The sequence below is a fragment of the Penicillium digitatum genome, chromosome 1, assembly GCF_016767815.1.
Source record: "Penicillium digitatum chromosome 1, complete sequence".
Classification (NCBI taxonomy): domain Eukaryota; kingdom Fungi; phylum Ascomycota; class Eurotiomycetes; order Eurotiales; family Aspergillaceae; genus Penicillium; species Penicillium digitatum.
The window spans coordinates 1,151,649-1,164,763 of NC_089384.1; the positions used below are offsets into that span (position 1 = coordinate 1,151,649).

Below are 13,115 nucleotides of genomic sequence, written 5' to 3' on the forward strand. Positions count from 1 at the left end.
GCTATCCCCAATGGCTACAGCAAGGACGCCACTTCGCTCGGTATTTAGGGCGTCTCAGCTTCTGAGACTAAGGCATCCGTGGAACTGCACATCCCACAAGCATGGATGGGCAATCACTTCCCGGCGTGGAGTTGCAACTACGCCGCAAAGATCTTACAAGCCTTACTATGTGACAACGCCAATTTTCTATGTCAATGCTGGTGAGAATGATATAAATACCAGATGGTAAATGATTTGCTAACAACATCTTTGGATTCTAGCCCCTCACGTCGGCCATTTATACACAATGGTGATCGCGGATATCATGAAACGTTGGCAGGTCTTGCTCGGGAACACGGATGCTCAACTGCTGACCGGGACCGACGAGCATGGAATGAAGGTACTGCATATAGGCGTTATTGCAGATCGATAATGGGCGTTGACATCAATTACAGATCCAACAAGCTGCCATGCAAGCGGGAATGGACACCCAGGCGTTTTGCGACATGAACTGCCGAACCTTTGAGGTGCGAGTCCCCTTGGCCATATGCAAGGGAACCTCTAACTTTGTTTACCTGATATAGGCCCTAGCGAAGGCTGCAAACGTCGACAACGATCATTTCATCAGGACCACCGACCCGGCGCATAGAGATGCCGTCCAATATTTCTGGGTAGGTGACTATGTTCCGTTCGTAATAGGGCATCGCTGATTTTGAGCAGGAAATGCTGCAACACCGGGGCTACATTTATACTGCGAAGCATGAAGGTTGGTACTCCATTAGCGATGAGACATTCTACCCACAGACGCAAGTGCAGAACTCCCTAGATCCGTCAACCGGGAGGAAACGCATGGTACGTATTTAGTAGTCCCCCAGTGAGTGCAAATACTAAACACACACAGGTCTCAATAGAAACGGGTAAAGAGGTAGAGTGGTCCTCAGAAACCAACTACCATTTCCGTCTCTCGGCCTTCAAGGATCGTTTACTTGACTTGTACAAAAGAGAAAATCCGTTCCTCACCCCGACCTCCTACACAGCTGCTGTGGTCAATGGAATTGAGTCGGGACTGCAGGATCTCTCGATTTCTCGGCCCGCAGAACGTCTGACTTGGGGCATCCCTGTTCCCGGCGATGACACGCAGACAATCTACGTGTGGCTAGACGCGTTGGTCAACTACTTGACCAAAGCTGGATATCCTTTCCCACCTGGAAAAGAAAACAAATCTGTATGGCCCGCAGATTTGCATGTAGTTGGAAAAGATATTGTTCGGTAAGTTCACGAGCCCTCCCGAAAGGCCGCGTACAAAATTGATCGTTTGATAGATTTCATTGCGTTTACTGGCCTGCTTTTCTCATGGCACTTGATCTTCCCCTACCTCGGAACGTCTTGGTTCACGGACACTGGACGATGAATCGCGAAAAAATGTCGAAGTCCACAGGCAATGTTGTGAACCCCTTTTTCGCCATTGAGCGGTTCGGAGTCGATGGCATGCGATTTTTCCTTGCGTACCGGGGTGGCCTTGCGGATGATGCGGACTTTGACAATTCCTTTATCATCCGAGATTACAAGAAATTGCTTCAGGGGGGGCTCGGAAACCTTGCTCTGCGTACCATTGGATGTGCGCGTGGCAATTTGCGCTCGTACATTATGGACGCCGGATCGGATAAGCTTCCAGCTGCTACTCCTGACGACTTGAAACATCAGGAAATGTTGAAGCAGGCGCCTGCGCAGGTTGCCGAGCTTCTGGAGAATCTTAACCCGCGTGCCGCGCTGCAAGAAACTATGGGCATAATTGAGAAGGTAAGAGGTGTCTATTCCCGCACGAGTTCGGCGAGTATTGACCTGTTTTTTTTAGACTAACAAATACTTCCATGCGGCGGAGCCGTGGAAAACTCCCGACTCCCAACGAGTCATCTACAACGTGGCGGAATCGCTGCGGATCGCTGGCATTTTGTTGCAACCATTTATGCCTGGCAAGTCTCATGATCTTCTAGAAATGCTCCGTATAAACACCTCGGACCCGTCCAAGCGGGCATTCGCGGCCACGGCGTACGGTTCGGATCAAGATTACGGTGAGGGCGTTAAGAAAGGCATACTTTTCCCTCCTTTGCTCACTGAGGAGTAATGGGCCTATTTTCGAGCATTCGATTTGATAAGAGGAATTGATCGGCGACCAATCCGAATAAAGATCTGCATCTTCTCCACAGATATGCCAGACTCAAATGAAATTTTTTCTTGGGTCCTTCACTGCTCCAAAGCTGAGACGTCCGGTTTCCCACTCCTGGCCACTCTAATACAAACGGTATGTCATGGACGTCATAGCCGACCCACTGCGATTGGAGTGTCCCCAAGGGTATTGGCGGGAAAGACTGGGTCAGAACCGTCCCTATCAGACGGGAAACGGAAGTTTCCCGACGGAAAGCCTTGGCCCTAGCACTGGAGGCTCATCACTTTGTATATCACAACATGTCTTTTTATCTGCATCTTGGAGTTTGGATGTTTCAGTATCTATCGCTTTTCCTTTTCTTCCCGACAGACATCTCCCTATCTCTCTATTTTGGTGAACTTACACCCTTCTGCCGTGTAACCACGCGACTCAAACAATCTACTACTATTTTGGGAACAATTTCTATACTTCAGATCGTGGGACTCCTCCGGTGACCAACCAAAACGTTTTTTTTCTCTCTTCCATTTGTTCAACACATCAAAATGGGGAACATCGACATTTTCACGTGCGATCAACTGCAGTTCAAAAAGCCGTGGATCGAGACACCACTGGTTGAGTCTGCATGCCTTTCTCGGGCCGCTGGATGTAGGATCTTCCTGAAGTTGGAGAATGTGCAGCCTAGCGGATCCTTCAAGTCCCGTGCTATGGGCAACCAAATCCTTTCCCACCTTCGCAACCCAGCAAATGTGGGCCGCAGAGTCCACTTCTACGCCTCATCCGGAGGAAACGCTGGACTGGCAGCCGTCTGTGCAGCCCGGAGCCTTGGCTACCCATGCACTGTCGTAGTTCCCATGGGCACGAAGCCCTTGATGCTTGACAAGATCCGGGCGGCAGGTGCAGCAGACGTCATTCGTCATGGCGAGACATTCTCAGAAGCAGGGGAATACATGCGGGAAACTATCATGAAGACCAGCAGCGGAGATGACCAAGATGTGATCAAGATTGCCCTCCACCCATTCGACAACCAGCCTATCTGGGAGGGAAACGGCACCATCATCGACGAGCTCGAGACCCAGCTTCCCCCTGTCGCTAACTCCGAAGACAAAAAAGCATACAACGACCGGGCCCTTCCCGTAGACGCCATCATTTGCAGCGTCGGCGGCGGCGGCCTCCTTAATGGCCTAGTCATGGGCATCGAAAAGCGACGACAGAAGCAAATCACCTCCTCTTCCTCCCCCACGTCAAACCTCATTCACCTCCTCGCCATTGAAACGGCCGGTAGCGATTCCTTGGCAGCAGCCATTGCTAATAAATCCCTCATCTCTCTCCCAAAGATCACATCCCAGGCCACCTCCCTCGGTGCTGTCCGCGTTTCGGAAACAACATACCAGTACGCTGTATCCCCGCCTCCAGGCATCAAGGTGCACAGCACTGTCCTCTCAGATGCAGAGGCCGCCCGCGGTGTGCTTCGCCTTGCCAACGACGAACGACTCCTTGTCGAGCTTGCGTGTGGTGTCTGCATCGAGGCGGCCATCGGCGATGCTGCTACTGCTGTCCCCGCGTCAGTGACGACCGGCACAGGCGCCCGAGGCATTAAGAAGCGTAAAAGGAGCTCGGTTGAGACTGATGTTCCCTACCGCGATGAGGGCTATGGAGATGACCGGTCGACTTCGACCGATAATGAGACCGACCAGGAGCTTGAGCCGCAGGTCAGCGAGAAGCTTAACTCGAAGCTTAGGCAGCTTGTTCCTGATCTCAACTCGCAAAGTAGAGTTGTCATCATTGTCTGCGGTGGTAGCTACGTCACTATTGATATGGCCTGTGAATGGCGCAAGATGTTGGATGAGGGATGGGCATGAAAACTGATGACGGTGGATAATTGTTTTGCTTCTCGATACCTTCTGGCTTGACTTTTGGCGTTTGATTTGCGGCAGGAAATTTGTTCGTTCTGTGTCATCGTCTCCTTCTTGCTCTAGGGCTTAACCTCTTAATTCCTGTCATCTGGATAGAGACTTCGACTTTTACATGCCACGCCGTCATAAAATACACACAGCAACTTTTTTTTTACCTTCAAAAGAACTCTCCAATTGGACCCAATGACTTTCAATGAAACTACCGAAACCCCTAGAACTAATGCAAGTTATTCCGATTAGAAGTTGTTCAGCACCACTCATTTTCCACCTTCCATGCAGCCGCGACAGCTGTAATGCCCTTTCCCAAATCAAGCCACAGCCTGATCCAACTTCCGAATACGATAATCCCAATAGTTCTTCCGGATAGGATCAAACTCCTCCTTCAACATCTTCAGCATCCTCACAGCCTCCCCCTCCTCCCCAATCCTCTCAGCAAAAACATCCGCCAACCACTCAACAGCATGCGAACTCTTCACAGCCCCCTCTGAAACAAACCCGCCAGCAAACTTCTCCCACTCTTCCAACCCACGTCCAGCAGCCCTCAGCACACCACGCGCATACCACCACGGGCTTCGATTCTCCGGCGCGCGCAGAATAGCCTCCTGCGCAAACTTCAGCTCGGCATCAATCATGTCCTCGTCGACGACAGACAGCATGCCCTTTTCAGCCGGTGCGGTCGAAGGATCACCCGCGTTTACCATGCCCGCGTCGGGAATCGATGCGTCCCGTGGTCCGAATCGGAGCATATACCGGTGGTTCCAGGCAGAGTTGTTGCGCACGTCAGCTTTCAGGAGGAATTCCACGTCTTCAATTTCCCGGGGTTGGTCCCAGAGTCCGAAGTGCCGCACGAGCCAGTGGCGGTAGGTCCATACGTGGTAGTTTTTGGAGTCTTGGGCGAACATCTCCATTAGGAAGTCTGCTTCTTTAGGTGGGAATGTTGGGAAGTGCGCTTTTGATGACAGCAGGACTTGACGGTGATGCCTGGTTGAGTTGTTAGTTTTGGTGGACCTTTTCATTTTTGTCTTCATCTTTCATGGCTTTCTGGTGTTGGTGGTTGCCGGGTGGTAGTTGACATACCAAATTTGATAGTTCTTCAGGTACTTCAGTGAAACATCGTTCAACCAGCTCAATTCTTCCATCAGATCCTTCTCTAGAGAAAAAAGAATCTTTGCTCGGTAGATCCTGTATAAATTGTCAGATGTCGAAACGGTATGTCACGAGGAAGCTATTACTAGCCAACTTACCATACAGTGTAATGGGCTGGATTCATCGAGATCACATCTCTAGTCAAATTTAATGCGCGCTCAGACATCTCATTCGCGGCCATTACGGCACGCAAATACGAGGTCGCCTCGAGGTACTCAGATGGGTAGGCGATGGCCGCCAGTGGCATGGCGCCCGAGCTCGAGCCATCGTCCAGGTCAATCGGGGTGACAGATGCCCATTCGGGGTCGGTGGAGTATTTTCCCTCCATGATATTTCGGTGCGAACCGCAGTGAGAAGCTCAAGAGTGGGAGAATAACTGCCGCAATGCAATCAAATGGTGGGGGCACAGGGGTTCGGATGCCACAGGACGAGTCCAGGTTGGGGTCTCACGACTGAAGCACTGCGCTGTCGAGATAATGATGTGCAATCGTAATGAATCAAACTTCTTTTGAGAAGAGAAATGTCCAAATAAATGACCAAACTCCCGCGAAATGCGGCGAATATAAAACACGAGGTGAAGGTGGGGCGGGCGTGTCTGCCTCAGGCTGAAACAAAGAAACCGAACAATATCAAGACAACCTAACCTGCCTCTCTTCCTATTCTTCATTTTTTCTTATGTTTGAAGTTGTACATATTTGAAATATCATTGGTAATTCCATAGCCTTTTCTTCTCATCAATCCACCATTTTCCTACTTTCTCCGCGTCTATCAGCCACTTCCCGGCTTTGTCTCCATGTTTCCTTTGCACACGGCCGATCAACTCCTCGAGGGACCACCCACGCAGTAGACTTAGCTCGTTCGGGTCGATGTCTAGATCGGAGAAAACGAACTCAAAGTCCTCCGTGAGCGGCAATATTAGTCGATATGGGACTGCCGCAGACCCAACGCTGAGCATTGTACCACCGGGATTGATAATGCCAAAATTCCATGCCTGTCGGCCATTGTGGGTAGCTTGGTACGGGCGCACCAGTGATTGTCCTTCGTATTCATTCATCAGGTCCAAAGCTGCATTGGAGTCCATCTCGTTCAGTGAGCCCGAGTTCACGAGTAGATCGAGAATGGTTGGGACAACGGACATCGAGGTTGCATTTGCTGTGATTTGCAGTGCGGGCAATAGCGGGTGTCGGAAGACAAGGGGAATACGGAAATTACTGATATGCCCATTCTCATATGTGCCGGAGACTGGTGCGTCTTCGGGAAACGCCTGGCCACTATTTTGGGATTAGTACATGGTGATTTGGTTGGCGGGGTTGCTGAAACAGGTGCAACATACTGATCTCCCACGAATACGACTAAAGTCTCGTTGGCAATCCCGGCTTCGTCAAGGACCTTCATCATCTCGCCAAGCCATGTGTCGACATATCGGGCCGCGTTCAGATACTTGTTGATGTCCTCATGCTTCGTCATGAGACCGTCTCCAGAAAAGTATTGCTCTTCCTGATATGCCGCGGGCGTGCCCCATGGGTGATGGGTTGTGCTCGTGAAATGAGACAGGAAAAGTCTTTCGTTATTCTTGATTGAATTGTTCACCACATCTCGCAGGTATGGGTATATCTCGTATTCCGGATATCTAGGCAGTGAATTAGCAACTTTGATAGCTGAAGGTCTGACGGAGTCCACATTGGGTGAGAGATTGATATGCTTACCCAAAGTAATTGATCTCCTCCATGTCTTTGTGATGATACTTAGCACTTTGCTGGCCAATTTGTTCGCGATAGATGGATTTTTGAAAGCCCATCTGGTTGTTAAGCTTATCTTGCTCGTCGTACAGTCCTGTGATGGACTGCAAGAACACAGAGCTCCACTTTCGATCAAGAATGTGGTCAAGTCCAGTGCCAGGCTTGTGAATCAATTTCTCTTTCTTGGTGGAGCTATCCTTGAGTTGGTTGAACAATTCGAAGATCTGCATGATGCATGGCTGATAATTCTGGGACTTGACCTCATCCATGAAGTTCACCGGCAGTGGACCCGCACCGCAGTAGTTCATGACTGCGCTTTTGAACGATAGACTGCTACCAGTGAGGATGCCGTTAAAATTGATGCCGCCCATTCCTGGTTCTGTTGTGTCGTTCCATCCACCACTAGAGGGGCTAGAAGATATGGCATTTGAGAAAAGTCCACTCGTCTCTCCGGTCAATTTCTCTGCATTGGGTGTCAAATTTGATAACCTGGCATTGACTGCCTGGAGTACTTCAGGGTCTTGGGTATTGTAGGACGATAAAATCTCCTCGTGCAAGTGTGAGCCTGCCTTGAAGGGGAATATGTCTTTCCGAGCACTTTCCATCAACACAAGCACAACGTGTGTGATAGGAACTTCGTGATTCTTGAGAGCCCGAGCTATGGGCTCAAGTATTTCATGGTCGAGATTGGTGATTCGGAGAGGATCGTCCATAGGGCTATAGAAGTTTCTCTTATAGGTCGTGTTTCCACCCAGAATACCAGTTTCTCCTTCATCTCCACCAGACTCTTTATCGCTCCACCGCTCGAACCCTGGTGGTAAATCCCCCAAGGCCCATGCTGGTATGTTCTTTTTGGCGTTGGGATGTGGCTTTCCTGGGGTCCAGCCCTTGAAGTGATCATGTGGACCTTCCCAGTGTGGCTCATCAATCAGATCCGGAAGTGGAAATGATTGATCTCCAGTCTGATGTAGCTCAGTAGGTTTCGAACTCAAAGCCCGGAAAAAGCTAAATGGGATAGTTTCAGACAGATGGTTATAAGGCACTTGAGGCCGAGTCAAGCGCAAGAATCCAACGACTACCGTGGCGCATACTGTCCAAAATTTGGCAAGTCGTGCTGCCCGCGACTTTCTCTGAGGACTGATCACGATTCCTTCTTCGTCCGTCTTTTCGGTTTGTGCGCTAAATAGTGCAGATAGCCAATGGCCCATGAGAGTGTATATGCAATATTTGAGTAGCCAGGAGACGACAAGAAGGGCGCAAGCAGCCCCGAGAAATGATCTCAGTCCGCTAAGCATCAGCTTTCTCCCTTCTGGGTCATTTCCCACGGCCGTAGCTGCATCCCAGCGGATTTCACTGCCAGTCACAAAATAGAACCCGATCTGAGATGAGGCCAAGATGAAGCTCAGAGATCTGTAACAGTTAATATCTCGATCGGCTCTACTTGGTAAAAGCAGACGGAAGGACTCACGTTATGGCCACTGTCACCGCAGTGCCTAAGAGGGACTTGACTCCCGTGGATTTGAATAGCAACCCCCACGCGACTATACACAGAAGAGTCTCAAAAATGAAGATGGTTGGAAAGTAGAGCGCAAATTGACCACCAGGGAGAGAAGAGGCATGTTGTAGGAGATGAAGCACTTTGGAGGATATCACTGACACAACCAGCAGTGATACAATGAAGGGCCTGATAAAGGACTGGCGTGCGATGATCATATTGGATAGAACAGAGCTAGGAAGACCAAAGTGGACATTGTTGCTTCCAAGTTACTCTTCTCAAATCCAAGTGCTTTCTTCGAGCAGACTGCAGCTGAGGTACCGAGAGTCCAACTGCGATTTCGAATTGTGCGTTTCGGGTTTAGAGAAGCCCGTTGTGGAGAAAAACGATGGAAAAAGAAAATCCTATCTTCGCAATTGAATTTTAGGTAGCAAATTTGCGAAATGGGCAAGATTCAGATGCGGTGTCAAGGTCATAGTTTCGCATATCCGAGACCGGTTTCAGGTTCAAATTTCTTCACCTACTTTGTGGGTTCAAATCAACATCGCATGGGCAGCTAGATCAAGCAAGGTGTATGGCCTCTGTCTAGATAGGAAAGGGGTCAGACGAGCTATCAAGGGGTGAAGGGGTGAAGGGGTGAAGAGGCATGTGCTCCCCTACCGCTTCGGGATGGAAATTCCAAGTCGTCCATTGGAATGTAGTCCTGGAGAGTCGTCAAGTCCTGTTACCAAGTAAAAAGTTGGACGCTTTTGTCTGCTGAGACAGACTTCTCGTAGATGATGCTGTATACTACGATTTTGGGTATATGCAGGAATGCAGACAAGCTCGGTTTTGCTTTACCCAAATGTCTCCCCACCATTGTTCAGGTATTCAATTTCCTCTGGGGTAGACACTCTGCCCAGTGGCTGGTTCCGATGCGGGTACCGACCAAACCGCTCAATAATCACTTTATGCCTCTTCTCAAAGTCAAAAATATTGCTCAATAATGCCTGGAGTGCCTCCACCTTCTCGGATAGAACGCCTTGACATTTTCTTTCCTCTTTTGTAAGAGTGGATGTGTCCCTAGCCAGAAGTCCATTCAAATCTCTGGCTATATCCTCGTGCACCTTGACAGCTTGCTCATGCACAGCCAAGTTTTCCGAATGCATGAGGGGCAGATAGAACCACATACGGTACGCCATTCGATACTTCAGATACGTCGACTGCGCCGGTATCCCCTCTTTGATTGCTCGAAGGGCAACATCCTCTGCCAGTGGGTCAAAGCGCCCAAACACTAGCTTCGACTCGACTCCCCGGTAGCAATTGCGGGGAATCTGATCAAGTAGAATAATGAGGCTGAGCCAATCCACCGGCGAAGATGGGCTAAAGGCAGATATAATCTCTGAGGCCGATGCTCCGGAGCTAACGATTGTTTCCAGAGCATGGCGAAATTGGGTGCTGTTTGAGCTTGTTAGTCTTATATTTTGGGATCGTGATAAGGATACAGATGGTCACTTACACACATAACTTGTCAAAAGCCTCGTCATGAGTGAACCACTTTCCCATCTCGCTCATTCCAGGTAGGATGAGTGCCTCTTCGCAGCTCAGATGATCAAACCACAGCTTGTGCACGTCATCAAGGAGGGTTGATGTCAAAATGCGCTTGAGTTCGGGGGAGCTTGCCATTCTGATGGAAGTTGAATGAAATTTGTGAGTCAAGGTGCTTTTGCTGAGATGCTTCTGCAATCGAGGTCTTCCAATAGGATTTGCACGGGGACTGGGGACGGATATCAGGCTGTTAGCCGGGATCACTACTGGCTTGAAAGTCGCAAGTCGCTGGAAAAGTCCCTTTGAGATTGCCTGTCTTACTGTTAGACTTAGGTCAATACTGATTAAACCTTCATTTACCTTTCTGCGCATTGAAAGTGTCATGTCTCAACGTTGCCCAGGCGTAGATATCAAATCTGGGTTGCCAATAAATAGATGAACGTGGAAGTACACCAGTTGCCAAGCCCGGACCCATCCTCAACCCCGAAGCCCTAGCTGAGTCATCATGAAGGTCTTCCTTTGGACACAGCAGATTCTTAGTTGATTTTTAATCTTCTAACCTATAGACTCTTTAAAAACTTGAAACAGTTCTACATAGAGTACAAATGATTTTATTATGTAGTCATCAAGCCCGAGCCCGCTATTCCTGCCTTCTCACCCAAAGGGGCAAAAGAGTCCCGATTATCTCGATAAGACCGCCTTTCACTCCCCCGCATGGTTTTCCCCAAGCCTATACTCTGCATCTTGTTGGAGCTTCTCGGATTCATCTTCTCTATGCGTTAAAATGCGCCGCGTTAAGAAATCTAGAACTGGCTGTGCAAGATGCAAGAGTAAACGAGTTGGTCTTTCCAGTTGCCCGCCCCGGAACAATCGGACGTCACTAAAATGCACAGGTCAAATGCGGCGAAGAGAAACCGCACTGCACTCGCTGTACCCGCCTAGGTGTCCGGTGTCCTGGTTATGCACAATCTCTGCGATGGGTTACCAAGTATGAACAGTCTAATCCTGCTGTACCGGCATCGATCTCGGAGGTGAGAACCCCGAGTCCCGCTGCTTCGACTGTTCCTAGCCAGCTGGCAAACCAAATCCACGATGTTTTGCCGGATGATTCAACTTTTGAGTCGGCACATGAAATCGATCCTTCAACTTTAATCTTAGATGGACGAACTGCTCTATGTGACAATCTATGGGAACATTCGGGCCCTGGGTCTTTACCCGAGCTGACGGATCTATGCTCGCCGTCCCCGAAAGCGGCGGCACCCTCGTCTTTCTCACTTCAAAGAGACATCTTCTATGACTTTGCACAGTCAGAAGATATCGGCGTGGATCTGTCACACTTGCTGTCACTTCTCGGACCAACACCAAGTGAGGAACTGGTTGACAATGTTTACCAAGATTTCTCACCATCGGCCATTGTGCGCAGTTATCCTCCTGTATCACATCGCTCTACCCCACATAACTTCATGTCAATGTCTAGTCCACTGAATAATCCATCATGGACATTGATTGAATACTATTTCAAAGAAGTGGCAGCACTATTCTCTAGCTACGACAGCCAGATGAACCCGTTTCGAACCACAGTATCCCGTCTTTGGGGATCTTCCCTGGCGATGTGTCGAACAATGCAAAGCATGGCCGCTGCAACGCTAGTTACGGAATTTCCCCAGTTCGGTCCCATGGGCCGAAAGATGCGCGATGAAGCTGTTGAAATCATCACGCGCGAAGCGGTAATAGATGACAAGTCTTTGCTGGCGCTGCTAATGCTCGGACAGACCGCTAGTTGGCACGACCCAAAGGACTTGGGTATATCGTTTTTCAACCTTCTCCGGAAGCAGCTCAATGGCCTCGCTTCATCATCGCACAACCCTCAGAAAGTTAGCAATAACTACCGGTTCTTCGAAGAAGCTCTCATCTACTGGGAGATGTTGCTTTCCTTTGTCGCAGATAATGACGCCATCGTCCTATCTGACAATTCACGAACCGCTTCATCCATGGGCGAGTCCTTCGTTCTACAACGAGTCCCACACCCGTGGACCGGCATCGCGCGCGACACCCAGTTCACCGTGCACGAAGTCGGGAAACTCATCCGCGGTGAGCGAAAACGCATCTACTCAAGGCGATTCACCTCCCAAGATGATATCACCCGTGCAAAGTTGGCAATCGAGAAAGCTCGCGAACTCGAAGAACGCCTCCTAGGTCTTGCCCATCCCTCCGAGGCTGAGATCGTCAGTCCTGGTGACGACGACACCCCAGTGTGGCACCTCCTCACTATGGCCGAAGCATATCGATGTGTCGGCCTCCTGCAGCTCTACCGCATCTTTCCGGACCTACTGCACAACCGCCTGCCCACTTCAACATCCACATCACCCCAGCACCCCAGCAACACCGAACCAGCATCCCAGGACCTTTTCTTCCCAATCGACCTCGACAGCATGAATCTGTCAGCTGGATTCGGCGGCACCAGCCCAGGAACAGGACAAACCACCAATGCTCGATACAATCCTCCTTCTCCATCTACCAAGTCCGCTCCTCACAATCTCTACCACCTTTCCCCTCACCATCCACCATCCCCACCATCACAAGACACTCAAAAACTACCCACCCCAGAAACCATATACAATAGCTGGCTCACCGAGTTCGCCGTGACAACCCTCTCCCGGCTAAAAACCATCCCCCAGGAATCACGCACCCGCTGTCTCCAGCCATTCCTCCTGGTAGCATCCTGCTCAGAGCTCCGCCTCCCGCGTCTGGCCACAAAAGCAGGCACACAACCCCGGAATGGTGAAGATGATTCAAAGGCTGATACCGATAGTAATAACCCGAACCAAACACCTACCATCTCAATGGAGGCCATAGAAGTCTCTCGCACGCGCAAGTTCATCCTCGGCCGTCTAACGTCCTTTTTGCACGTTCTGCCGCCGAAACCGATTCATGTATGTTTAAAGTTAGTCAACGAGGTCTGGAAGAGATTGGATGCTGGGGATATGGATACTTATTGGGTTGATGTTATGATTGAGAAAGGGTGGGAGACAACCATGGGGTGAGGTAGTGCCAGATTGGGCTTCTGGAGCTCCCAGTTCAACACTATATTCTTGTTTTTTTTGGCATTTACCATACTAGTCTTTGGTTCTAGTTGTGTGAATGTTGTT

General features: G+C 49.8%; 6 protein-coding genes across 6 annotated transcripts; 3 read left to right on the top strand and 3 right to left on the bottom strand.

Moving 5' to 3' along the window:
• Positions 1–10: 10 nt before the first annotated feature.
• Pdw03_2714 (Methionyl-tRNA synthetase, class Ia) lies at positions 11–2,104 on the top strand (the record flags this gene model as incomplete). The annotated part of the gene is made up of 8 exons (XM_014682310.2): positions 11–200; positions 261–379; positions 435–506; positions 564–650; positions 700–831; positions 881–1,248; positions 1,302–1,779; positions 1,835–2,104. 8 exons carry the CDS (start codon positions 11–13, stop codon positions 2,102–2,104), a joined length of 1,716 nt encoding a protein of 571 aa, XP_014537796.2.
• A 584-nt stretch (positions 2,105–2,688) lies between these two features.
• On the top strand, positions 2,689–4,005 carry Pdw03_2715 (L-serine dehydratase, putative; the record flags this gene model as incomplete). Its single annotated transcript, XM_014682309.1, has 1 exon — positions 2,689–4,005. The coding sequence occupies one exon, from the start codon at positions 2,689–2,691 to the stop codon at positions 4,003–4,005; it is 1,317 nt and encodes a 438-aa protein (XP_014537795.1).
• A 362-nt stretch (positions 4,006–4,367) lies between these two features.
• On the bottom strand, positions 4,368–5,533 carry Pdw03_2716 (CaaX farnesyltransferase alpha subunit Ram2; the record flags this gene model as incomplete). The annotated part of the gene is made up of 3 exons (XM_014682308.1): positions 4,368–5,040; positions 5,137–5,241; positions 5,304–5,533. 3 exons carry the CDS (start codon positions 5,531–5,533, stop codon positions 4,368–4,370), a joined length of 1,008 nt encoding a protein of 335 aa, XP_014537794.1.
• Positions 5,534–5,908: 375 nt separating this feature from the next.
• Pdw03_2717 (Alkaline phosphatase-like, alpha/beta/alpha) lies at positions 5,909–8,657 on the bottom strand (the record flags this gene model as incomplete). The annotated part of the gene is made up of 4 exons (XM_014682307.1): positions 5,909–6,476; positions 6,539–6,835; positions 6,912–8,354; positions 8,413–8,657. The coding sequence occupies 4 exons, from the start codon at positions 8,655–8,657 to the stop codon at positions 5,909–5,911; spliced, it is 2,553 nt and encodes an 850-aa protein (XP_014537793.1).
• A 618-nt stretch (positions 8,658–9,275) lies between these two features.
• On the bottom strand, positions 9,276–10,350 carry Pdw03_2718 (Tetratricopeptide-like helical; the record flags this gene model as incomplete). Its single annotated transcript, XM_014682306.2, has 3 exons — positions 9,276–9,876; positions 9,938–10,278; positions 10,327–10,350. 3 exons carry the CDS (start codon positions 10,348–10,350, stop codon positions 9,276–9,278), a joined length of 966 nt encoding a protein of 321 aa, XP_014537792.2.
• Positions 10,351–10,750: 400 nt separating this feature from the next.
• Pdw03_2719 (Aflatoxin biosynthesis regulatory protein) lies at positions 10,751–13,010 on the top strand (the record flags this gene model as incomplete). The annotated part of the gene is made up of 2 exons (XM_014682305.2): positions 10,751–10,804; positions 10,860–13,010. 2 exons carry the CDS (start codon positions 10,751–10,753, stop codon positions 13,008–13,010), a joined length of 2,205 nt encoding a protein of 734 aa, XP_014537791.2.
• Positions 13,011–13,115: the final 105 nt, after the last annotated feature.